Below are 27,255 nucleotides of genomic sequence, written 5' to 3' on the forward strand. Positions count from 1 at the left end.
CAGCGCTCCTCGTAGCAATCGGCCCGTAGTGATCAACATGTGTTGCAAAACCAAACCAAATTTACTAGATATGCAAAACACAGAATCAGCAGCATTTCTCGGCAGATGACAATTTGGACGCTGTCTTGGAGCTCCTGGGCAAGCTGCAAACAATGCTCATGGGGCTACGACAGAAGAAGCGCAAGCAAATGCAAAATACTGATTGCTTTTAATTTTTATTGAGTTAACTCTAGCATGCAAGTAAAATTGCTTTGGAGTATGACTAGCGTCGTATACTTCCACCCAAAAGGTTCACTTCTGACATGAATGCATGTCGGTGCTGTTTCTGGTGTATAACTGACTGATCGATTAATTCTGTTCACTGTTAGAGCTCCATGATCTTAATTTATGAAATAATTTGCCGCAGGCGTGTAGCAGCGCCTAATTCGCGATAACGAGTCCACAGGTGGCTTCTTTGGTTTCTGCCGTTCGAGCAGGCATGCCTGCTTATTCGAACTCCGCTTAATTCAAGCAATTTTGTGGTCTCCTTCGAGTTCGAATTAACGTGCTTTTACCATATTACTCAAGAGTGTTCTTCGGTCATTTATATAATGTGCCGATCCAATCATTCAGTTTAAAATTGGCACTTTCAAAAGGCTTTTTCAAAAATAACTCGGGATGGTAAGGGTTAGAGATATGTGAGCTTAAAGGAAATAACCAAGCTGCAACGCAGACCATTAATTTACCCGCTGCATCGAGAACCTCGGGCACAACAACGCTATGTTTCATTTCCATGCCTACTTACCTCAAGAATGAGGCAAAATACATGGGTCTTTGGCATAACACCAGACTCTTAGTGCACAATTAAACGCATGAAAATTGATTGGTAACGTAGAGACCAAGGTGAACCTTCGAACTAATTTACAAAGCATGTAGCCTAACGCTCACGTGAAACAGTATGCTGAGCCAAGAAGCTTAGTCGAACAGGGCCATGACCCGTCATGTGCAGTCTCAAGGAAATGCATGCAGAAGTACGACGATACCGGTTTTCCCATTTTGGTTGCGCCACATAAACCCAACAATCGTGACTAAATCATTTTTAACAAAATTGGAGAGCTACAATTTCGCCAAAAAAATCAACTACTACAGCGCTTGTCGATTGGGTGCTGTTCTGCTGCAGTTGGCCAGCTGAGGGGGGCCCGAGCCCCTCCTTGGAAAATGGAGACGGGGCCGGGCCCCCCCCTGACTTTAAGCCCTGCTCTTGTCATACTACTGCCAGAGCCAGGAGCGTCGGCGACACAATTATTGCGATTAATTCTTGGGTCATTTCTGTATTTTATATCATTTTAGAGCTTATTAGTTTATATTTCACTGGTTTTGAGCATTGTTTAGCCTTGTTTTATGCCTGCATTGACCACTGCGTGACCATGCGAGATCAGACTGTGGACGACAAGCCGGGGCCCTAAGTGCTACGCATTTAAAAGTTGCATTCGTTGGAACTGTTAGACAGGAGTGCCGGCACAATAACGCCAAACGATAATATGCCGGCACTATATCCACTGTGTATAAATGCTGTTGGAACTAGCTGATTGGACAGTTAGTTTGTTTATTTGTTGTGTAATGCAACGTAAAAAAAAAGCGAAGACTGCGCGCATTCGCTTTAGCATCTGAATATGCGTGTCTGCCGTACGTCTTCCCACGTCTGGACTGTAATTCAATGCTTCACTTCTAGTGACTTTTAAAGCATTGACAAACTGTGGAACTCGTTGCACTGGCAATGAATGTAATGTCGAATTCAGTTTATCGTTACCCTGTTGTAAACATTTACTACTTGAGCCGTGAACTACAGTTCTTGCCAGGACTTTTCCTTTTGGTATATTGCCATTAATCTCGCCCCGCCCTTATTTGACCATAGGTCGGCAAAAAATGCGGATCTCACTCGCTCTCTCTCGTGAAATATATTTTGTGCTTGGGGTCAAAATATCACTGACTCGTGGCTCAGTCTGAGTGAGTTGACTTGTGTTTGTTAGTGTATAATTAGCTTTTTCGACCATGGTGTCAATGCTCTTTAACACCAGTATCTCGCATAATCGGTACTCTCCTTGGCTCCTTTTGATCTCATACCTTCAAGTACGAGTTATCAGGGGTTGCAATCCAGAAAGGACATTTTTACTGTACGAGAAGGTTCACACGAGACATTTTTATTGAGAACACCCCGTGAACGAGTTTGCGAGGGAAGTCAAGGCACCCCTCGTCCATAATTCACGCCTCTGATCAATAAATAAGGAGATGGCATGTGAACGCTAATGCGTTGAAGTATGTGCAAGTAGACGTAAGCCGACAGAAGGCTGATTTAATTTGATTAAATAGGACCATAAATAGGAAAAAAAAAGTGGAGCACACTGAGACTTGCTCAAGAAATATATTTTGTGCTTAGGGCTCACTCGGACTAGGACTGACTAAAATTTTTCTCAACTGGACTGAACTCGGCAAAATATTATTCACTCGGACTCGCTCACACTCGCGGCTCGATCTGAGGCTGAGTGAGTCGACTCTTGAGTGAGTTTGCAGACCTGTGTATTTGACCAATGCCAGATGTCATAATGGTCACCATCATGGCAATTACTGGGATCGGGCAGATCACAATTTAAATTGTAATCAAGCTGGAGGCTTTACGGTTTCCTAATGGAGGAGAAAAATGTTCAGGTGTGTCCGTTTAGACTATTGTGTCAGACATAACACCATGCAGTGGTATTGGCTTATACAAATGCATGTGGCTTGAAGGCAAATTCATCCTCAGGAGATTGAAATATATTCCACAATCAAGTTGTCCTTGCCTTTCCTGCTTTTCTGACTAAATTGCTGGCAACTTCACGGTGTCTGCATTTCTTTATTTTTGCGACTTTCAGCACAGTTTGTGTAATGCATTAAGCTGCTGACAAGCTCGTTTCTTTTTTCTCCTTGGATTTTCGTGTCAATCCCCGACACCTGAGCTTTGTTTTGTCTAAAGATGAGAGAACAGGGGTGCACTACTAATGCTCTTTACTTTTGTTATTACGCAGCTGTCCTGTTACAATGTGAAGGTCCGGGCCGTCTCTGACCTGCAGGACGGCTTGCAGCTACTGAAGCTCCTGTCCACAATGTGAGTCTTGCTTGCACACAGTGCTGAGGCTTCTGCGTAGCTTTAGCTAGCTTGATGAGAAGATGTGCAATTTTACTGCATGTATCTCAAAGATTGCAAAGATAAATACTTCAGATAAGATTAACTCGTTAAAACGGTTTCCATAGATGAAAGGAAATCGTGGGCTGAAAGCTACTTGGGCAGGTAAAGATTAATTCTTCACCTGCCGTAGCAGTTATGGTGTCGCGCTACTTAAGACGTTCCTTCAATACCCTGCCACTGCACCCGCATTTCAGTGGCAGCAAAGTGCATCTCGGATTTAGGTGCGTGTTAAAGAAAAGGAGGTTGTCAAACTTAATGCAGAGTTTTCCTCTAATGCAGACCTCACTATCTATTGTGGTTTTGGCATGTGCAACCCCAAAATTAACTTTTACTCTTGAATCTGTATCTTGACGAAATGTCTCATTAAAATCGTTCTTTTTCCTGAAGTTATCCTCTTGCATGTCATGTACAGGAAGTTCCATTTGAAACATGGTGCAACAATTTGTTTGCTTCTTAAATTGAACACACTAGCATTGTGTATGTGCACGTATGTGTGTTTAAATTTGTTGTACAGCTGCAAAACGTTCTATTCAGAATTGCAGCTGCAGTTCTGAATGGAATAAATTCAAATGTTTTTCTGCCTGACTGCTTGTATGACCTGTAGTGCAAACGGCTGCTTTGGTTATTCATGCACCTGCAAAGGATTCTAGAGTCCTCAAGAATACGGAGCAGTTTCATTTAGCTGAAAAATCTGTAGTGAACAGTAAGACTTTGCCACTTTTTTTTTTAAACTTCATTTATAGCAATATCCCTCGTTCATGAAATGTTTCTTAGATTACACATAACTAAAAAGAAAACATTGACAGTTAGTCCTAAGGTTCTTTAGCATCAACCCACCGGAAAGTTTTTTTTTTGTCAGGAAGCCTCTAAAGTACTCGGGATTTCTTTCAGAACTGTATCTCTGCAAAGCAATAATTGTTAGAGCATAAGCTGTGGTTTTGTATTACCGGTATCGCATCGGCACTTCTTATCGTGATCGGGACCAATCCGGATTACTCAATCCAGATCGGGTGCTGCTACACGGTCGCGGTTAATAGCGATCAGGCTCAATCGGGATCACACGATTCCGACCTGTGCATCATGATTTGGCCGATATCTGCACCAGACTCGATAAAGATTGGTATTGACTGTGCAGCAGTGGCCATTGTTTATGATCAAGAATATCTGATCTAAATTGGCCCACATTATAATCGAAAGTGCTTGTGTGGCGCTGTTGTAAGTTATTTGTGTGGCTCTACAATGCGGGCTTCTGTCTCGGTTAAATATTTGAGGATGGAATTTTTCACCAAATGTAACCCCTCGGGGTTGATTTTTTTTTATTGGATATTTGAAATCTTCAGTGACCTATTTAGAAAATTTACTCAACTTTTTTAGTATGAGCATGAAAAAAAAGATTTTTCATAAGTATAGATGCACTGTTTATTCCTGAATAATAAAAATAAGCAACGTGTTATCGCTTAAAGTCTGTTCAGATGAATAAATATTTCACAGGCTCGGAAAAATGTACATACCAACGAGAAAATGTGCAGGCACGGTGGCATCATTCGTACATGACAGCATCATATGTATTTACCTTCGCCCGCCTATGAACAGCAGAAATATTTCCCCTGGGCAATAAATGAGCTAGTAACCCACCACAGTGGTCTAGTGGTTATGGTGCTCGACTGCTGACCTGCAGGTTGAGGGATCGAATCCCAGCCGCATTTTCTGTGGAGGCGAAGATGCTAGCCAGTGTATTTAGATTTAGGTGCACGTTAAAGAACACCAGATCGTCAAAATTTCCGGAACCCTCCACTACGGCGCCTCTCATAATCAAATAGTGGTTTTCGGACGTTAAACCCCAGCAATTATTATTAATAAATGAGCTAGTATCACGTGGTTACCCTTCGAGAGATTATAAACCATATTGACTCATGTTTTTGCAAGGACAACAAACAAAAACTGCCTACAAGACGGAACCAAACTTTCCGCCGTACGCCTGTGCAGATCTGCGAGCAGTAGTAAATGTGCCAGCCTAAACAAACCTTGGAATGAAAATGGAAGGTCAGTGGCACCATAGCAAAAAAATACCCTGCAGCCCTTCGGGGTGACAATTTTGCTGGGCAGAAGAGTTGAAAAAGTCGCACGGTTTTCAAGACGGTACCGTAACTGTACGTCATTAACCATTTGAAGCTTGTTCGCAATGCCGTACGTTTATGTCGGTGATCCCCCGAATGACTTGCTGTACTGCTCGGGCAAGAATGATGTAACTGTTATATTACTCCATTATTGTAGTTCTACAATTGATAAATTTCGGAACTTGAGTTTTTGGAAGATGCTTTTGAGCATAACATGAGAACTGAATCCCTTGGCGACATTCGCTGAGTGTACGGTGTTCTGGTTTCGAGCACAACTTGGCACGCTTGAGAAACTGTACTCCCATAATGCATTCATTTAATGTGCGTGGAATATTATATCGTTATATATTGGGATAGTAGTAATAAATAGTATCAAGTGGTGCTACTGGCGAGATTTAGAGGAAGCAAAATTTAAACTACTGTGTATGCCCGTTGCATTCTTTTGTATGCCTGTGTGGTAGTGTCCTAACTGGCTCCCCCGTTTCTGAGACTCTTTATTGTTGGAATACAAGTTTGGACAACTTGGCTGTTTGCAGTTCTACACTCAATACTTGCAGTACGAGCTGCTTCAGTATTTGTCACGAAAGTAGCATCCACAGTCACTGTAGCATCTACCAGGAAGTGTGTCCAGGAATCTAGGAATCCAAAGTTTAATACAAATATGTCGTGAAACCTCTTGCTTATGTGACCGTATGCCTTCTTGTGATTATGCATTACTGAACTTATTTTTTAGAAATCTTATTTTAGCGCCGTTTCGTTAATTTCTTTTTTTTCTTTTTCAAGGGACCAGACCTCCAGTATTGAGAATGTTGAGCCGGGAAAAGCGTTCCCAAACATTGAAAAGCAGCTGTGCGGTGAGTTTACAGTCTAAGCAACGGCACACAGTAGTGCATGCCTTCTGCTTACTAAGAGATAGTTTTGTATTTCCAGCCGTATACACCGTCCGGCATACACAAAAGTGCGTAGCTCCAGAGTGCTCGTTTGGCACGTCAGACCAGGCTGAAAATGGGGAGGTCTCTTTAATCGGAGTGTGTAACAGTAGGTTACAGGTAATGACTGTCGTGTGGCCCTCTGACATACGAGAAATCGAAACTGGTCGGGAGTCAACAGAGGCTTCAAGATTAGTAACATGAAATGAGACACCACAAAAAGCACTGCTGAACAGAAATGGAGTGAAATTTTGAACCACACTAACGGCCTCGTTTCAGTCAGTGAAGACGTAAACAGTCTTCTGTGCAAAATTTTTACAAGAGTCTGCCGACCAGCGTGATCGGCCACAGAATAAATCTGACAACACGAACGTTGGTGTTTGTGCTGCCTTGTTCTGTTCTCCTGTGTCAGTGTTTTTATGCCTACCTTCTTTTATCGTAAATCGGTGCCAACTAGCTCAACTTGTGTCGTTCTATAGCACTTAAAATGAGATTGCTCCAGCAGCTGTGCTTGCTTGCATGCATACTTATTCGTACTCGCGCAAACTGTAAACATTCTTCCAAAGTTTAAAGGAGAGATTTTCCAGGCTTTACCATTTGTCCACACTGAGTTTGAGGAGGCGTAGATCTTTCAGCGATAAAGATCCACTATGCTAGAGGCCTAGCATACCCGACGATTGGTTGGGTTCGTATGCTGCCAGCGAAATAATTGAAACAATGTAGAGCAAGCTAAACTGCTCTGATAATTAAGGCATGGCTATGCAAATTCCAAATGAACTGTTAATACGGTGGCACATAAATGAAACGAGAGGCAGTGGCATGGCCCCGATGCCATGCTGCCAATATCGGTAACTTGCTGCACGTTTTTTTTTTCGAAGGCTGTTGATAGCACTCACCAGAAATTCCATGGGCGAAATGCAACTACATAGATTAGTAGAAGTGTGGTAAGTTGGGCCAGTTGGTAAAGGTTAATGGTTTAACAGCGCAAAAAACGGACAAGAACACAAAGAGAAGCACGGACAAACGCCGACTGTCAACTGAAGGTTTATTCCAAAAAAGCAAACCATTATAAAGGGCAAGAAAAATTGCATGACAGGGGGAAAAGACCGGAGGAGAGAATGGTGAGGACCCAAATCAACAAAAACTGAAGACTAATCAACCATGGCACGTCCTTCACGCAAGTCCAAGATAACTCTTTTTCATGCAGAGTCGCGGAGGGGACTCTGATGCACGACTGAGATTCTTTATGTATGTGTGCAGCCTCAACAAGTTCACACGCTCTTTGATTTTTGTAGTGTCGAAACAATGCAGAGGTGTCTCAGAAGAGCAGTAGGTTTGTGTGTATAGTGGAGTTAAATTTTTCGGTTGGCAAGAAGTGCAGCTTGCCTGCTAGACAGACAAATGGGCAAGAACTGAGGGAGCTGCAGGCACTCGTAGGTTACCCTTTTCCCAAGCCCTGATTTTTCTCCCCAGGCCAAGCAGTTAGGGCTACGTTCTGCCTTCCATGATCAAAAGGGTGCTAAGCCTGACTAGTTGGTAAGCGTTCATAGTACATTTACAGCGCAAAAAAACGAGAGACAGAAGAAGAAATACTACACAGGACAAGCCCTGACTGCCAACTACAACATTTATTGCACATAACCCATGCTTAAATAACATTGCTGCGTATCACGTGAATATGAGGGGATGAAAAGGTAAAAACTCATTACAAAAACCAAACAGAAACTGTATTAACTATCATCGTATGCCCAGATAGCGCTTGTCCTGTGTAGTATTTCTTCTTCTGTCTCTCGTTTTTTCGCGCTGTAAATTTACTATGAACGCTTCCATGATCCTTAGGCATTGTGTGGTTGTAGCCTGCAAGGGTCGCACTTCATTTTTTTTTTTCTTAAACTCTGCCTTGCTGGCTGTAGCCACAAATCTAGCCGCTTGCATTTTCTCCAGTACAAATACTAAGACACTCGAACCAGACACACTAGCGACGTCCCAAAACATGGGTGGCCTAATGAAAGGGACACTAAAAACAAAAGATTTTTCGTGTATTAGCAAACTAAAATCTCTCAATACCGTGAAAGCCATTCTTGCTGCGGGAAGATGCATGGTAAGAGAGAAAACATGCAAAAAGAAAATGCGGGTGGCGATGCCACCTTGAAATTACCATAAACGCCGTGACGCCATAGATTTTGACTGCATCTACTAGGTCTTACGTGGGTTCTTATCGCTAAAATGGTGCAGATTTTGCTCTGAAGGGTCCATAAACTAAACATACCAAGTTCCAGTATTCGCTGAGGCCAGTTGCTGAAATCGCTCAACAGCAACTGTTGAGAAATTGTCCAAAATACGAAAAATACTTTGAAATCTGTGATGTCACGCGTGAAGATTTTGGCGTGAAACTTAAAAATCGAACTTTGACCTCGATTTTTCTCCACTAATAGTCGACATATGATGGTCAAATTAACGACATTGGAGTTCCCGGAGTACAATTTATCAATATAAGCAGACTCAGTTTAACTTTAGTGTCCCTTTAAAGGACCCCTGACAGCGAAATTTTTGTTGGTGACTTTTTGGCTGTAATTTGTAGCTTTGTGTCTGGTAATCTCTAAATTAAATCGTAAATGCTCTAGCGTATCGTACAACTAATTCTAGCGTAGTTAATTGTGACCATTTTAGCATCACTTCAAAACGCCCGCCTAAAAACCACAAGAAACTGGCGCCCCATGCGGGGGAGCGTCAAAGACCACGTGCACTCAAGCTGTGGTGACGTTGACAGCGCGGTTTTCAAATCGGGGCCCCGAGCGCGGTAGAGATTGAAAGTATGTGGGTGCCTCGGTATGGGTTAAACCTGTTAAGCGCGTGTCCCCTCACGAAAACTACCTCGAGAGCAGCCCGACAACAGAGCCAGATGGGTGCGGAACAATAGGCCTCGCCGGGTGCCAGTCGTCGTATTGTGCACGTGCGCCCCGCAAACCTTCTGTGACGTCCACAATACTTGCTTTACACTTGGAACGTCACACGGGGCCTCTATCTACGTCATACCAGGATGTCGCAAGGTGCAGCCAACTCAAGTGAGCACTCACGCTTACTTTAAAACCAAATTAAGATATCTTAAAGGCAACGTTCGTCACTAATAATCGGTCAGATGTGCCCCCGTATACAGGAAAGTCAAACAACACAAAGATCTCGAGGTTTCAATTTTGGTGTCAGGGGTCCTTTAAGGTGCAGTGTGGTGGGATTCTGCTATGTGTAGCAGTGCTCATGTTTAAACCCTTAAAATAATTTACACACTTATGCTCAACACGTCAGTTGGTCTGTTGATGATTTGGGGGTCCCACGCTATCAGCTCAAATGTTTTTCGTTGTTTCAGAGTATCACTCATGTCTGCCAGCGCGCTTCCTTTCGTCGGGAGTCCATAGACGAGAGCGGTACAACGACATTCAGTTGGCCACCACTTCGGTCCTGGCACTCTCGGCTCTGGCACTGCGGGTCACGAGCTGCAGCCCAACCAGCGAGGTGGCTCCGCTTCTCAAGCTGGACGAGGCAACTCAGTGCTGCATCAGAGACCTCATTGAGATCGTGAGGTCAGGGGATGATGTCCTCGAAAACCTGGCGGCCTATCTGAAAGGTTGGTAGAAGCAAATTTGTTTTTTCACTACTGAAATATGTTGATAATGCATGGTCTTGGGTATGTCATTGTGTCAAGATGTCATTATTTAAGGGGAGTCGATGAAAAAATTATATGTACACCTGCCCACCTTTCCACGATTTCTCTAATGTTTCGAAATTCACAATTCTCCTACCGTTTTACTAATGTTCTCATGTTTCAAGAAACACTTCTGTTCATGAAAAAGTTCCTGCAAAGGTGTTTGGGCCGTTTCTGACCATACCTAAGTTCGAGTCTTCCAATTGTAAAAAGGACACCAGAAAATTGCCGTCTTTGAGCAAGCGAAGGGTATTGTAAGGGCTTGTTTCTTTGTTTTATACAACCTTAATGAAAACCAACAGATAATGAAGGCATAGGGGACATTAATTGTGCTGTTTTAACTGTCTTGTAGTAATTCTGATGTAGAGCTGAAGAAGGTAAAGTGGACGAAAAGACAACTTGCCGCCGGTAGGGACCAAACCTGCAACTTGAGTGGGCAAGACCACTCAAGTTCTGAATCCGAGTGAAATTGGAAACTGTAAAGGTCGCTGGACATGTTGCGGTGACCTAAAAGCAGCGAGTGTATATGGTGTATCCGATAAAGGGCATGTAATCATGGTTAAACTTCAAATGCGGTCTATTGACCCTTCTATTGCGAAATGACTGGCTCCCGAACGGTAAGAGAGGGACGCTTCTTTAATCTACAATCATGGCGAACGGTCTGCCGCTCAATCCTGTCCCGAGCTCTCGCACACTTCAGCTTTCTCCTCTTCCCTCGGGTGCCGCACGTTCTTGTTGCTCCGTTCCGGCTTATTTTTCAACATCATCCGGGGCGGGCCAGGGTGAATCAGAGGCTTCTAGCGCGCAGAGCCTTTGTACCGGGCGATTCACAACAGAACCATTGGCGAGACGAACGGAGCAAGTGCGCACTACATTGTCTCTCCCTGGCAGTAACTCAAGCACTCTGCCCAATTTCCATGATGTCGCCGGTGCAGTGTCTTCTTGCAAGGGCACTACATCACCAACTCGCAGTTTTGTTGTCGGGCATGTCGGGCGATTGTGTGCTGAACGCAGCAATAGCAGGTACGCTCGTTTCCATCTCTTCCAAAGTTCCACTGTTACACGCTGGCGATGACGAGCCTTTTGTTGCAGATCAACCGAGGTATGAGGCTCTGATGTGCAGATCTGTTGCGGTAATGATATGCTGCGTTTACCCATCCAGAAATGCGATGGTGTTAAGGGCTGTAGCTCGTTAGGCTCACTGTCGAGGTAGGTCAGCGGTCTGCTGTTGATCACTGCTTCAATCTCGCACAGTATCGTTGTGAGGGCTTCCACGTTAAGACTGCAGCGTCCAAGCGATTTCTTGAGAGCTCCCTTTGTTGTACGAATGAGACGCTCCCACCATCCGCCCCACCACGGAGCTCGTTCTGCGATAAACCTCCATTGTACCCTGAGCTCCGCGGCGTACTCTCGAAGAGCAGGTAGCGCAGATCCAAACGACTTAGCACAACTTCGGAACGTCTGGGCGTTGTCAGAGTACACTATTGAGGGAACTCCGCGGCGTGCGACGAAACGACGGAAAGCGAGCAAAGTCGTGGCGGTGGTCATGTCCGACGTGAGCTCAAGGTGAACAGCACGTGTAACGGCACACGAAAACAAAAGTATGTAAGCCTTTGTTGAACTGCTTGTTGACTTTGCGTACAGCGGCCCACAGTAGTCAAGTCCAACGACCGCGAAGGGGCTGGTTTCTGTAATTCTCTCGCATGGAAGTGGGGCCATGGGTGCAGTCTCCACTGTCGTTTTCCATCGTTTGCATATTCTACAGTGAAAAATGATTTTCTTCACTGTTTGGCGCCCTCTTAATAACCAGAAGCGTTCTCGAAGCTCCGTGAGAGTTGCTTCAGCACCACCGTGGATCGTACGCAAATGTGCTGCTGAAACAAGCAGGCTGGTGAGCTTATGGTTGCTTGATAACAAAATGGGGTGACGAATGTCCTGTTCAGCATGCAGCTCTTGGAGTCGCCCACCGACGCGAATTAGGCCGTTCTCATCCATAAATGGGCACAAACGAAGCACAGGGGATGTTGAAGGCAACGGCTGGCCTTTCTTGAGCGCACTAACTTCAATCGGGAACGAATCTTCCTGCAATATGAGCAACCAATAACGTTCAGCTTGAAATAATTCTTCCGCTCTAAGAGGTCCAGGTGCTGATGGGAAGCGTCTTGTGTTGCGGCTGAAACGCTGGATCCATGCAGTTACTCTCAGCAGTCTTGTTAGAGAGCTGTAGTTTTCCAGGGGCACGACGTTTTTGCGAACACTAATGGCGGATGAACAGACAGACGTAGATCCTGTGGACAAGCTTTGATCATTCTTCGGTTGCTCCGGCACATTTAACAGTATATTTGCGTTAGATTGGTTGATGTCTATACCTTCGAAAAATCTGGTGTTGTCAGAAAGCCAGGCTGGGCCATTACACCACTTCGATGATTTGGTGAGGTCAGAGCGTGATAGTCCTCGAGTTATAACATCGGCGGGATTTTCCTTGCTGTTACAGTGAAACCATTGTGAAGGTTTGGTATGCTGCTGGATTTCGATTACACGTTGTGCTACAAATGGTTCTAATTTGGTTGCTGTACTTCTTATCCAGTTTAGCGCCACAAGCGAGTCTGTCCACAAGAAAACAGCGGCGTGCTGGAGAAAAGGGACCCTTTGCACATAGCGTATAAGCCGCACCGCGATGGTGCATGCTAGGAGCTCCAGGCGAGGAAGCGATACCATCTTCAAGGGGGCAAGTCGGCCCTTGCTGATTAAGAGTCGTACGAAACATGTGTCGGGTTGCGAGTTCACTCGTACGTAAATGCACGCACCGTATGCTCTGGGACTGGCATCTGCGAAGACTGGCATCTTCTATCCCTCTCTTAGGGTGTTGTGCACGTGGTATTTACGCGGATATTAAAGGACCCCGAACACCGAAGTAGCATACCTGAGATGTTTGTGTTGATTATCCTGCATTTGTAAGCTCTTCTGACTGATTATCAGTGGCAAACGTTGCCTTTGATACGTGTGGCTTTAGGATATTTTAATCTTGTTTTAATGTAAGCACGAGTGCTAATCAGGGTTGACGCCACCTTGCAACATCACCACTAGTATGACGCGGATAGAGGTCCCTGTGTGGAAGTCGATGTTGCAGAGGAGTTTGACGGGCGCACACAACACAACTGCCGCCGGACGGGGGCTATTGTTTCTCGCCCCACTCGCTCTGTTATCGTGCTGCTCTCAAGAAGGTTCTGGCTGCTTTCGCCAGTGGCGGTGCAGTATAACCTCGTTGTGGTGCAGCATAACCTGCTGTAAACAGATCTGTTTACAGCAGACATTCGGATATTACATACCAATTTGCGGCGTTATGCCGACCTTCGTATTTGTTCCATTGATTGAGCTTCGTTTACAACGGATTCTGGTACAACGGACATTTGGATACAATTGACTAAAATGTCAGGCCAGCAAGGTGGTCGGACTCCTTTAGGGCGGACTTTTCTACCACGGACATACCAAATTCAATAACTTAAGACTTCAACATCGCTTGGCATACTTTCGGGACGGGAACAGCACGCCACAGGTATCGACGTACCGATTTAAGAACGAAGGCCGCCGATCTCCGCTCTGTCAGTGATCAGCTATGCCTAGCTGTAGTGACAAAAAAATCGGCGCAGGGTGCTTGGTGTTGCATTTTGGGACGCTGACGCGTAAAATTGCTAGCCGCTGCCACCGCTTCTCCGAGCGGTCGCTGCGCGGCGAGCTTGGCCAGCGGGTCCGCTGCCGATACACAAAATCTCTTTTAACGGTTCTGAGGAGCCAGCTGGCGATGCGATTTGTTGCTTTCAACGAAGGACATTGCGGCTTCTTCGCATGTCCGCTAGCGCGATGTTCTTGCCCACAAAGTTTGGATTTGTCTCGTACATCGGCACCGTGAGTGGAGTTAGGCCTACCCACGACATCGAGTAAAAAGCTCGGTTGCGATGTGTGTGGCCGCGGTGCCCTATGTTTCAAAGTACGCCATGCTCGATTGCGAGCACAAAGAGTTGTCCCACGGTGGTCTTCATCATAAGCTTCGAAGTGCTGATAAGAAGAACCTCAAACACCGGGTCCAACAAGTCAACGCACGTCTGCGATGTTCGCGACGAGTGCGGCGCGCTATCGTAATCTGATGATTGAGCTTCCGCTTGCAGCTGCTAAACTAAAGCGTTCTAAATTATCGTCGACCCGTGAACACAGAACGAGTGCGATTGCGTCGCTGAGTAGCACAAGTTTCGACAGCCACGACCTCGCGACAGCCACTAAGCCGCCAATCGGAGGCTTTGAATTGAACTTCAAATATGTGTTTTTTGTACGCTTGTTACTGAATGGAAGAGCTAGCTGAAACGGAGAACTTGAACACGGAGAAATGCTCTTTGCGACGAGCCCAATAATGGTGGCGCCCGGTTGCGCCGTTGCTTTTTTTCTTCTTTGCTATTTCCGCAATTTTTGGCAAGTCGGCAGACGCAAAAACAATTTTTATAGCACTTCTACGTAGTTTTCAGTGAAGATATTTTGGAACCAGATGTAAAAAGGGCTACAGAAACTGAAAATAAGAATTTCCAAAAGTTGCATTTTTTTTTGGTTCCCTGTTAAAAGTAAGACCATGTTTGTGACTCGTAATTGTCTCCGGTTATAACAGACCCATAAGCGTTTACATAAGTCTGTTGTAACAGTACTTGGATTTTACATACTTCCTTTACAACCGACCGAAATCCTCTTCACTATGAAGGTCTGTTGTAATGAGGTTATACTGTATATGGCTGCGTAGGAACTTGCAAGAAACTTTTTTTTTTCTCGGTGGCAGGTGTGTCACATGTTGTTTCATTGTACACAAATACTTTGGCAGGAAAATGTGCATGGCACACCACACCTTAACAGACACCACAGCACCCATACTGTTCAATTCTTTCCCGCACGCAGGGCCTCGATTCAGAAAATGTGCTCTGATGTCACCAAAGCTTGCGCACAGATGATCTCGTGGCACTCCACTGTGATGGCATGCTAGTTTAAGATTTTAGGCGGCTGTTTTGAAGAGATGCCAAAATTGTTCATAATTGACATCGCTGGCGTTAACTGTATGACAGGTTACAGCATTTAAGATTCAATTTCGGAATTATTGGACTGAAAGCTATTAATTACCATATTTACTCGATTCTACCGCGCCCTCGATTGTAACGCGCACTCGTTTTCCACGACCAAAAAAAAGAGAAAAAAAGTAAAACATTGATTGTAACGCGCGCCCATTTTTTGTGAGAGAAAAAGAACAAGAAAAAGTCCGTAGGAGTCAACCTTCGCACATTCCGAAGAACAAGTATCTGGGTTTTAAAGAACTGAAGTTTCAAAAAATAAAACACACAGTCAAACAGCGGGCCTTGCCGCTAAACTGTCACCACTACGGCGGCGATACGAGTCGCGTAATGGATCAGTCCTCGTCGCTATTGGACAACACCTTGTCGCTGTAAACGCTCTTCGATTTCGGGAAACCGGCCCTGCTTTGGTCCACTGAAGCCTTTTCGTGAAGCTTTGCTGTAAAAAATCTTCTTCTGTTTGCGCCAGTCTCGCCCGCAAATTTCGGGAACTCCGAACGACCGCGATGCGGCCCGATTTCCGTCCGTCTCTGCACATGTAATAACTTTTCTTTTAAATGTGGCATCGTGGTGCATTCGTCGAGTATTTAGAGTCGGCACTTCCATGCCGTCGATACGAACGCAGAATGGGATGACGAGCTCCTGAGCACACGTACGAACTGAAACAATGGCCAAGACGCGTAGGGGGCGGCCATTTTGAAATGCCGATGGCAATATGATAACAGAGTTTCTCTTTTTTTTTTTTCGGTACTCGATTCTAACGCGCATGCGATTTTTGGACTCTTTTTACCGAAAAAAATGGTGCGCGTTAGATTCGAGTAAATACGGGAAAGCATAAGTCTCAAACAAACTTTGCCTAAACATATGCCACACAGTCAAGCTTATGTGCCAAGCTGTACATGCTAATATAACAAAGTAAATTGTAAACAGCAAACCTCCACATTGTACAGTCGGTTATCCGTTTCAAGGTGCTACCCGTAGTAGTTGCGAGGCATAGTGTAGGCCTCGCAACTACTAAATTCGGTATAATGCTTATGCACTATTCAACATATTCAACATTTCTCCTGCATAGACTTCCTTTTTTTTTTTGCTTGTATTACAGCATCCAATGTGGAAGAGGAGAGCTTCCTCTGCGTCGCTACATTGAAGCGCAGAAAGAGCGAGAGCTTCACGGCCTCTCCTGCAGGAGCGCAGACTCCGGCCAAGCGCAGCAGCATGTCTCCGCAGCAGCGTGCCCATTTGGTGAGCTTCTTCGTTGCATTCTTCAGTGCTGCTTGATTATTGTCTGCTAATGTGTAGTTAGTACACTACTACCTGCATTGGCTTCTGCTAGCTTCTAGAGACAGCTTCTGCTAAAGGAATACATGCTACCGCAACTTCAACATTGGCAGTATATCAGGTCTCGATCACTTCTGGAAGGCCCATTAAAAAGATTAAGAGAACGAATATATCAACATGAGCAGTGGCAATAAAATTGCTCGCGCATGTTCATTCATCGCTTACATGGTCAATCTGTTTCTGGCTCGCGAAATGACATTTCGCACTCTGTATGAGATCGTGCACAAACTGGACGAGTTTCAATGCTCATATTTATGAATCCGGACATTGACAACTCTTCTTGTAGCTGAGTAAGCGCGATGTAAAATGTGAAAAATATGGTAATACTCAATGACGCTCATTTAGAAGGACTCGCAGCTAGTGTGAACGAACCTTGTATTTACTGAGAAAATATTAATGAGAACTAACAGACAATAATGCCAAGGAAAGTATAGGCGGTGTTATCTGTAGTAATTAGCATATAAATGTGAAGAAAGTAAAGTGGACGAAAAGATAACTTGCCCCAGGCAGGGACTGAACCTGTGACCTTTGAATAACGCGTCCGATGCTTTACCACTGAGCTATGGCGGCGGTCATCCTCCTGTCCACTTTGTGGGGTATATATGTGCATTTAAACCTAGGAGTGTTGGCCAGCATTAATCGCAGCTATGGCGCCATGGCTGCCTTGCCGTTCAGACACCTGACAAGAGGCTGTTCTGCTGTGTTGTGGGTGGCAAGTCCCGATGTAGCGGCAGTCGAGGAAGACCGGCTGGGACGCGGAGCTGCCACAACACGCGGTTTGGCGCGAAGCACTGAAGAAGAACGAAACGTCCGCACTCAAAGACTACTCTTCACACACTCTGCTTTATTTACACGTCGCCTGTTGAAACATGCATGTCAGAGCGGTGCCCCCTGGCATTCTCGCAGAACAATTGAGAAACCGGAACTGCTGAAAACACATCACGAACAATCGTGAAACTGAAACTGGTGAACTGGTGAATACAATCACAACACAACAACCATCCCCTCCTCGAAAGAAAGTCAGTTTATGAAGCACTAAACACTGCACAGAAATGACACATGATAATGCACACAGAGGTCAGTCCATGTCTTAAGGCATTGAACACTGCACACTAATCACACCTGTTAGAATGCAACACATGTTACGTAACAGAGTCCGCAGCACGTCTTGTCTTCTTTCGCTTCCTTCTGAGGCGGCGCTTTTTTGAAGAATGAGGTGGACTCTGTGTCGACGCTCAGAACGATGAGAGGCGGTGATGGCCTTGCCTCCTTGCACGAGTTCGTAGCATGAACTGCAGGACGATGTTTCATCCTTGGTCCATCTCGATGAGCTGGGAAGGCTTCCCCCCCTTGAAGAAGTTCTGCTGGAATAGGGAGGCACTTGCGGAGGCGTAACTGTCGGACGCACATAGGAAACACTGGCAGGGAACACGGCAGTGGCATCAGCCAGAGACAGATTCACCACACAGGGGCGAAACTGGCAGCGTCGATGGAAGCACAGGCACGGGTGAAGTACAAGTAGAAGATGTAGGCACTGTAGAACGCTGTGCACATGCAGAAGGTCCAGCCGGAGCATACACAGGAGGAGGAACTGCAGGGGAAGTAGCAACTGGCTTGGAAGAAGAACAAAGAGTCACTGCTGTAGTCGCTGGCAAAGTCGCACCGGTTCCCGAGGGAAAGCAGGACATCGTGGCACCGCAGATGTTGATGCCCAAAGCACGAATCGCGTCATGGCCAAGAAGTGATGGACCACGCGGAGTGACGTGGAACAAGACCGGAGCGTTGGTGTCACCGTAAGAAATGTTGGCAATGAACTGTCCGCAGTTGGGAATGACATGCCAAGAATAATTCTGAAGACGAAAATTCGATTTCGCCAAGTGAATCCCAGGAAAATTATTGTAGAAATCTTCGGTACTAAGTAAGGATGCTGAAGCACCGGTATCAACCAAAAAATCACACCATCTCCCGCTAAAGGGTACCATGAGGCGATGCGAAGCACTGTTTCGGCATGTAGAGCCCGCGTTTCAGAGGTGGAGTGGTGAGGGGGAAAGGGGAGAGGGGGATGGGAGAGGGGGAAAGGGGAGGGGAGGAGAGATTGAAGGGGAGAGGTGAAGTGTAGAGCGGGTGGGAAAGGGAAGTGAGGGGAAAGTGAAGGGGAGAGGTGATGTGGAGAGGGAAAGGGGAGAGAGGGAGTGGAGAAGGGAAGTGGAGAAGGTTTGCGCGTGCGCAGTAAGGGTGGTCACGCCGCACACCACCACCACGACCGGATTGAGCTCCGCCATAAGATGCTTCACATCTAAAAGACAAAGGAACATGCTCTACAGAAGCCACGGCGCGGGGTTCCGGGGAGGCTATCCACGTTTAAAACTGTGACCGTATTGGTCTGGCCAGTGCTCGAAGGAGCAGAAGGAACTGCTTCAGGAAAATTTGCAGGACGGGAGTTGCATACTGGTTCAAAATGTCAAAGTTTTCCGCACGCCAAACAAGTGCGGTTCCAAGCAGGACACTGTGGAAAGTTCGCTAGATGCTGAACAGAACCGCATCGGAAGCAATGTGGATTGGAAAACGACGGCGGAAATTGCTGAAATGAGCTAAACACTCCCTGTTGCCTTTGAAAAGACGAATTTGGGCCGCCATCTTGACGGCTTCCTTGCCCCCGCGAAGCGGAGGGGCCGCCATGTTGACCGCCGCGCCGAGACGAAGAAGGGCCGCCATGTTGACGCATCCCGTGAAACAAAGAACCGCCGCCTTGGGCCCCCGCAGCTCAAAGCTGCTGCACTGAGTGCGGATCGAACTGCTCCAACTGCGAGCGAAGGAGCTCATCTTCCCGGGCAATTGCAATAGCTTCAGACAAGGAAATGGACGCGCCTTTCTGCAAAAGCCGGCAGTGCACATTTTGCGACGCTATGCCGGTGAACAACTGATGCCGAAGCATGTCATTCTCGAGCGCGCTGAAGCCACACGACGCGGCGAGCGTTCGAAGGGAAGTAATGAAATCGACGACAGGCTCGCCCGGAAATTGTCGCCTTTCTTGCAGTTTGAGCCTTGCGATATAGTCGCACGAGGCGTCTTTGAAATGCTCGTCGAAAAGAGCGATGGCGTCCTGAAACCCATCCAACGCCGGCGTTGGCGGCGTTAAGAGTATAGAAGAGCTTTCGTTCGGCATGGCCTAATGCATTTAGGAGGAGGGCCTTGCGACGCTTGGGCTTGGTGGCATCCTCCCCGGCAGCGTCGGCGTAAGCCTGGAAAATTAATTTCCAGTCAGACCACGGTATCGGAGGGTCCCCGGGCGAAGAAAGAAACAAAGGCAGGGGAATGGGAGATGCCATGTCGAAGAAGAAAGCGAAGCGATGAAGGCTGGAACGAAAGAACTGACACCAGTAGAATCTCTTTAACGAAGGACGGCAGAGGCGGCTTAACGTGAAGGAAGCAGTGAACTAAGCGACGCAGCTGCCAGCATGGTCAAAAGAACGCGAGTAGGCTTAGCAATGTGGGTTCATTGTGACGAAAGAAATGAAGAGTACACAGAAGAAAATGTTGCTCTTACGAGTCCTCGTCATCATTGCTGAGTTGTGGCTGGTAGTCCCGACGCAGCAGCCGTCGAGGAAGACCGGCGGTGACTGACGCGGCCGGCTGGGATGCCAACCAACCACGAACATGCGGTTTGGCGCGAAGCACCGAAGAAGAACGAAACGTCCGCACTCAAAGAGTACTCTTCACACACTCTGCTTCATTTGCACGTCGCCTGTTGAAACATGTATGTCAGAGCGGCACCCCCTGGCATTCTCACAGAACAATTGAGAAACCGGAACTGGTGAATACACATCACGAACAATTGTGAAACCAAAACTGGTGAAGTGGTGAATACAATCACAACACGTTCCACTTCGCCGGGTGAGGAATGAAAGCTTATCCCTGGCTCTGCGCAATATGGGCAGCTTTGCGGGATGAAACAAAAGCTCCCCGTGTAAATTGAGACTTTTTTGACAGCAGAGCGCAGAATAACTATGTAGAAACAGGGGCCCCGTAAACTTCCACATACCACACAGATGATTTATCCACACTAACGGAGTGACGTTGCTGCCACCTATAGGCCGATCTCGTGGCCAGTAGCGTTATCGGACCCTGTCCCAATCTCTTTCTCAATCGCTTGCCTGACTTCGCTTCTCGGTTGACACCCAAACCGTGCAGCGAGGAAGGGAACGCCTGTGTAGCTGTAAAGTGGCCATTTCAAACTATCCTAGAATGCCTACTGAAAGTACAGTTGCGTAGTGCCCACTACGACATGATTCTCCCTTTTGAGAGTTGGCGAGGTACCCACTATGCGTCCGTAAGGCAAAGCGTGCACATGCACAGCTGTACACGTTGATGCTATGGTTGATGATGATTAATTATGCCTGTGTGCTTTGCAATTGGTGAGCCTTTAAACAACCGTTGCACGCTTCACATGTAGAATCGCACCAGGTGTCAAAACGCTTCTGCCAAGCAGTTTTACATGTGTTAATGACGCTCCTCACACTGCATAACATTCATAAATGTGTAGTTTTTTTTTTTTTTTTTTTTCGAGACAATTTCAAGCATGGGTGTGGCACTGTGGTAGAACACTTGCTTGCCACATGGTATTCCTGGGTTCAATTCCCACTTGAACCAAAGATTTTTTTTCATTATTTCTTTATTTGAATCTTGAATTTTCACTCGCGGACAACACTGATTTTTCGCTCTCAACCAATGACTCGGACGCCGAAATTTCTGCATGCTCTTCAACGCTGTCGCGTTAGAAAGAATTAAGGGGTGACGTGGGTCTTGAAAAGTGTGGTTTTAATAGTTGGGTGAACAGAATGAAATTTAATACACTTATTCAGTTCTTTCTACAGGTTCCAAATCTCGGAGTAGATTTTTAAGAGCTGAAATAGAACAAAAGATGCTAGTTCTACAACGTTTTCTAACACAATTCTTATGGGGATTTTTGGCAATTCTTTTCGTCAAACACAAAAGCAAAGTATGCAGCAAGGTTGCCAGAAAGCTGGTCTAGCCGATGATGCTATTTATTTTCTTATAATGCAGTTTACCAAAGTATAATTCTCGATATTCGTAAAGTGCATGAAGCAAAAACATTTCACTCATATTTGCATCCGTTTATTTTGCATCAAAGTTCGATGAAAACAATCAAATTAGCATCATCGGCTAGACGAGCTCTCTCGCAGTCTTGCCACATATTTTGTTTTTGTGTTTGACAAAGCAAAGTTGCCAAGAAGTACCGTAAGAAATATGCTCTCAGAAATTTCATAACTTTTGTTCTAATGCAGATAATAAAAATCTACTTGAAGATTTGGAATCTGCAGAAAAACTGAATAAGTGCATTAAGTTTTATTCAGTTACCCCAACTAATAAAAAAAAAGTTTTTTCAAGACCCACGTCTCCCCTTAAGTGCATGTTAAAGAAGCCCAGGTGGTCAATTATTTTGGTATCACCCAGTACAGCATGCCTTGCAAACACATTGTGGTTCTGGCACAACAAATGCCCACAATTATCATTTTCCTTGGCTCTCTTTCAGTCTGAAGGCAATGTAAGCAAATTCTTTTTTTGTCTTTTCCTTGTTTGCGCTATTGGCTGTCCCGGTGGTCAGCTCTATCACAGCTCTCCTTTTCACATCTGTTAATACCACTCGTCGAAAACTTAGTTTTAAAGGAGCACCAAAGATGAATGCTTTATCACTTCAGAATGTGCTACCTAAAATAGTTTTCTCTCTCTCGGCACCTCTACAATGTTTCATGATGCAGCTACATGCCCTGCAATTGAAGATTTGCATGATCGCATTGCCGTGAAAGAAACCATGGTTCACTCAAGTTTGCCTTGAAAAAAGTGTATGTATACTTGCTGATAGCATAGTCCTCCAGCCGTGGTCTGCCATAAAGAAAAAAAAAAAAAAACTTTTAACTTGACTTTCTTACAGCCCATTGCAAGCTATAGTATTCTGCTGCCAAGTGCAACGTTGTGAGTTTGATTTCCATCCATGGCAGCTGCATTCTAATGGAGACAGAATGCAAGAACACTTGTGTGCTTGGATCCAAGTGCATGCTAAGGACTAAGAAATTAATTTCTTTTCTTTTCCAGGTTTCACCGCATACTGTAAGAATTTTATGATTTTCTTATTTTATTAATTGCAAAATCATGTAAAATGTGTTCTGGGAACTCTAATGAAGCTTGCGATAAGTCCTCCAAAAACAGTCGTGTCCGCCTGAGTGCGGGGAGTTCCATAATTAGAGGCACCATTGTTTCTGGGACTGTGAACCTTCTGTCATGGCACTTGAGTTCTTCAGTTCCATCGCACAACAGAGTTGCTTTGCAGTTCTCTTAATCGGGAATTACCGCAAGTCTTGAAAGCCCATCTGCCTCCTTAAGGTGTTCCCCAGGCCTGTGATGGACCATGAACCAAACATTGCTCACCCACCTAGCGATTTTTCCTCTAAGCTCTGCGCGGTTAAGGATATACGTTAATGCTTGATGATCCGTAAAGAGCGGGAAGCTCCTGCCATCCAGGTAAGGTCTAAAATGGTGTTCGACCATTAGGACTGCCAAGGCTTCTTTCTCTGTAGTCGTGTAGTAGTTGTGTTGGGGGCGCTTTCTAGGAGATGTACAAATAGTACCCGACGGCCCTCTGTTTCCGGCTCTGTGGAGAGTCTGTATCTCTTTGGTAAAGCACTGCACCTGTGCCATAAGAAGCATCGGTGCTTAGCTCGAAGCGCAGCTTGAAGTCCGGAAGAGTAGGAACTGGATCAGACAAAATGATGCTCACAAGGCTGTGATAAACGGAATAGCACTCTGCTGTGAAATGGCACATTCTTCTTGGTCATTTTTCTGAGGTCCTGGAGATAGGTTTCGCGTTCCCTGCCAAAGTTCGTCGACAGTCTTGAGTCCTCTTACTTGTATTTGCTTCTGGAGGTCCGGACTCGGGCCATGGACAATAAGTGGAACCATAGACTTGTCGGGCAAGGATGAGTCTGCCAGCTGGAGTAACCGCCTTTTTTCATAAAAATAGAGTGCAGATCCAGACATGTACTTGAATGAGATTGCTTTGTCCCATAGCAACACTTTGTTCTCGCCAAAAGAGCCCAGAAAACTTTCTTTCCATCGTGGCTTATTGCTGTGACATGCAGTTCGTACGAACTCTTCGCTATTCCCGATGGGAATAATTGCATATTTTTCACCCTATTCTCGTCGCTATGTCAGTAATTTTCGTTGCATTCATAATAATATAATGCTAGCCAGGACTCGGGACTGCTAGACTCTCCATCAAACATGTCTCGCTTCACGTGTTCGAGACTCCGTCTGCCTATTGTTTCAGTCATGTCTACAAGCAAGCACATTAAATTGTTTTGCTGCCTGTTCCATTCAGTTGAGCTAATCAACAAGTTTCTTGAAGTGCAACAGGAACTTTCGGACGAAGCAACAGTAGCAGGCTTCACGCAGTTTCCATTTGGAGTCGGAACGTAATTCTTGTAATCTTGAACTTTCATGCTGATCCTTGCTGTTCCTTTCGTAGTTAAATCATCTGGAGTGAGCTTCGTTTTAGTGCTTATATAGGAGACAAATGGGGGGCGTCGGTGCTCGTTGCTTCTGGAAGACCTTGTTCCTTGAGGTGTTGCAGCCAAGATCCGGATGCCACCGCGTTGATTTGCTCGAATGGTGGAAGTCCACCCACATCTCGACTTGACTGTCCACACAGAAAGTATACATGGCTGCGCCAATTGTGCAATAATACACAGTTGGGCTAGGCTGTGGTGTCAGCAATGTTATTTATTCCGAACACCCTTGTCTTTCCTCAGACCCTCTCCAACTTCTTCACGACATCCACATGCAAAATATTTCGCCGACATGTATGTCTGAAAACAGCGAAACTGGAGGATTCTGAAGACTAATCTGGTTGTTTCTAGGCCTTAGATAGGTGATGAGGGTTGTTTCTGGGTTGCTTCTCAGAGCGCAGAAAGATTAGTTAAACCACACAGACACGACACGAGAGACAGAAACTCGTGCTGTAACAGAGTGTTCGCACCTCTCGTATATCCACGAGCAGGTCATCGTTGGCGCAGCTTGCAGCCGCCGTTGCCTTTCCCGTTCTCTAGTGTTCGGCTAACTGTTGCCTTCTTTTTTAGTGGAGCAGTGATGAGTAGTGGGATTTACCCAATTTCTGTGGCACATACCTGATATGCCACACAGGGGAGGTCATACAGGATAGGCCACACAACTTATGGCTGCCTTAAACAGCTTTGCTGTTAAAAATCTTTAGAGTAATCAAATGGCCACTTTCTACAAAGCATTGTGTGACACGTGGCTCGTTCCTACTACTAAAGCTGTGTGCTTGAAACTACATTGCTTGATAATGATGTGAGCCTTGTGTAAAGGCAATCATATCCACTTTGTACTTGTCAAGCGACACTGCAAAAGCTGCGTAAGTGCTATAATGCAGCCTTGAAGGTCTTGCTCTATCTGTTATGTATGTTGAGACCTTCAGCGCTGTCAATGTCATGTACCTCGTCTAGCCATATGAAGGTATAGGGCTTGATGTTGCATCAAAATTCGTGCCTATAATATCCTCGCTAAATACGTGATTTCCATAGTAGCATTGCCTGCTACAATAAAACTGTGTGAGTGAACCGAGAGGCTTCGCTTTTCGTCACTTCTACAGTGGAATTCATGACAAGTTCGTCTTCAACTCCTTGCTGCAGCGTCATGCCACTCGAGCCAACCCCCGAGCTTTTGATGACAAGTCGCGGTGACAGAATAAGCGTGACAGATTCGCTTATCCTATATAACCGCGGTGTGTTGGGGCTGCTCTTTTTTTGGCATTGCACACGACAACAACTGCTGTGAAGAGGACCTTACTGACTTTGCATCTCATCGTGGTCGTGCGGTCTCGGCTTCAATAAAATCTGTTTTACATTGTCAAAATGAGCTTCTTTTTTTTCATAGTGCCATAATATCGGAGCATTTATGTGGCACTTTCAATGTAAAAGTGAATCCTTCAACTGCACTTTTGCTGATTTTACCGACTTCGTTATGTCGATGCTTAACTGTAGTTTGGAGGTCTGATGACGAGCCGCTCTGGGAACACATGGACACATTCGCGCCATTACATTTATTAATTGCTTTTACATCACGGTGAGCTCTCCAGCCGAATCTAATAACTAGTAACTAGGCTTGTGCGAATATTTGAGCACTTCGAATATTCGAACGAATAATACAGTATTCGAATTCGCTTCGAATTTAAATTATTGAAAATTTCGAAGTATTCGAAATGAACGAATAGGTGTACATTAATCCGCTTGTGACCCCCCCTTGTAAAGGGGGTTTCACTGCAGGGGAGGGTGCTATATCGTGAATACACCTTGCCAGAAAAAAATCGGCACTGCCCGTTTGTAAGCTCCTGTAAAGGTGGTTTCACTGCAGTAGAGGAGTGCTATACCGTGAATACACCTTTCCAGGGAAAATCCGCACTGCCGCGAAGCCCCACTTCAAGGTTAAATGAACATATTACCCTCACATCGATTCATCATTTTTTAAGTTTAAAAACTTGTTATGCCGGCTTATATGCTCCAAGTGTAATAAATTTTAAAGCGTAACATATTTCACAGGTTATCACTTGCATTCTACCGAAAGCCAAATCCTGCTACTATTCAAAGTTGCTTCCACTTCCTTTGAACCAAAAAGAATGACATTTGCACATGCCTTGTTACAATTTAAAAAAAAAAAGGACATGCGCAGGTTGGTTGAGTCGTGACAAATATGCTCGTTTTTCTTTACAGTATGTGATAAACGCTATTCGAATTCGAAATTATATTCGCTTCGAACCTAAAATTTACTATTCGCACAAGCCTACTAGTAACACTCTTGCATAATGCCAATACAGCACACTAGCAACATAATGCACTACAAGGCACCGCAAATGCGGCTGCATCGACGTTCGACTCGCCACGAGGGGCCCGTGGGAAACTAGCCGAAGTGTCGTCCCCAGGGACCCACCGCGGGAAACGTCCGTCCACACAAGCTGCCAAACCCCGAAGATACTCGCTGCTGTACGCCCGCCTATCCTCTGCCCTGAAAGGCAATGCTGCTGGCGCCACTGCGCTAACCGTTCACCATGCAAGCACAGTGCCAAATCTCGCTCGACGGCTGTTTAAGCTAACTGCGTTTGATTCTCGGGACACGCACGCCATGCGGCGAAAATGACTTTACTGGGGGTGATAACACCCCCACACTTGTATATAAAGAAGGTGGTTGGGGGTAGGCTAACCCAGTCATCCAGTGTAACATGTTTTCTATAGAAACACCATTGCTTTGGGGTACAATACCCAGTGAATGTATGGAATGCTCGATTGGTCTTCAACCTCCCTTTGCAGCCTGCCCAACAGGTAAAGGAGATGCGCATGCTGCGGGAGCACATAAACGATGAGGAGCAAGCAAACACCGAGCTGCGTCGTGAGGGCTCCCGGTTAAAGGAGGTTGTGAAGCGAAAAGGTATGGTCCAAAATTTTGTTGCCAGTGTGTGAACAGTGTATAATTGTAAACTGGTTCAGCAAAAGCACTTCATTACTCCATCTTGTGGCCATGACAGACGTTTCTGGTACAAGTCTCTTGGAACAGTGTGAACCAGTTCCTATGGTTCCCCGAAGTGTTTAATGTATTTCACACATTTTCAGAGATTATCTTTTATATCATCGTGAAATATTGGCACATAGTCGAGAACGATGCAGGGTTCTTTCAGCAAACAAGGTTTATTAGATCAAACTTGTGCTCTGCAACAGACTCAAAGAAAATGCAAGTGGTGAAGAAGCAGCTATATCAGCATAAGCTGTTATATCAGCATAAC

General features: G+C 45.5%; 1 protein-coding gene across 1 annotated transcript in view; it reads left to right on the top strand.

The window, feature by feature from the left end:
- The window catches only part of LOC119394197 (myosin heavy chain, skeletal muscle), a 68,508-nt gene that overhangs the window by 702 nt on the left and 40,551 nt on the right, over positions 1 to 27,255 (top strand). The window contains exons 2-6 of the mRNA XM_049416021.1: positions 3,042 to 3,121; positions 6,103 to 6,173; positions 9,613 to 9,870; positions 16,153 to 16,292; positions 26,786 to 26,903. Coding sequence (XP_049271978.1) covers positions 3,042 to 3,121; positions 6,103 to 6,173; positions 9,613 to 9,870; positions 16,153 to 16,292; positions 26,786 to 26,903 — 667 coding nt within the window. The remainder of the gene's footprint in view (positions 1 to 3,041; positions 3,122 to 6,102; positions 6,174 to 9,612; positions 9,871 to 16,152; positions 16,293 to 26,785; positions 26,904 to 27,255) is intronic.

Source organism: Rhipicephalus sanguineus, chromosome 5 (genome assembly GCF_013339695.2).
Source record: "Rhipicephalus sanguineus isolate Rsan-2018 chromosome 5, BIME_Rsan_1.4, whole genome shotgun sequence".
NCBI classification, from domain to species: Eukaryota; Metazoa; Arthropoda; class Arachnida; order Ixodida; family Ixodidae; genus Rhipicephalus; species Rhipicephalus sanguineus.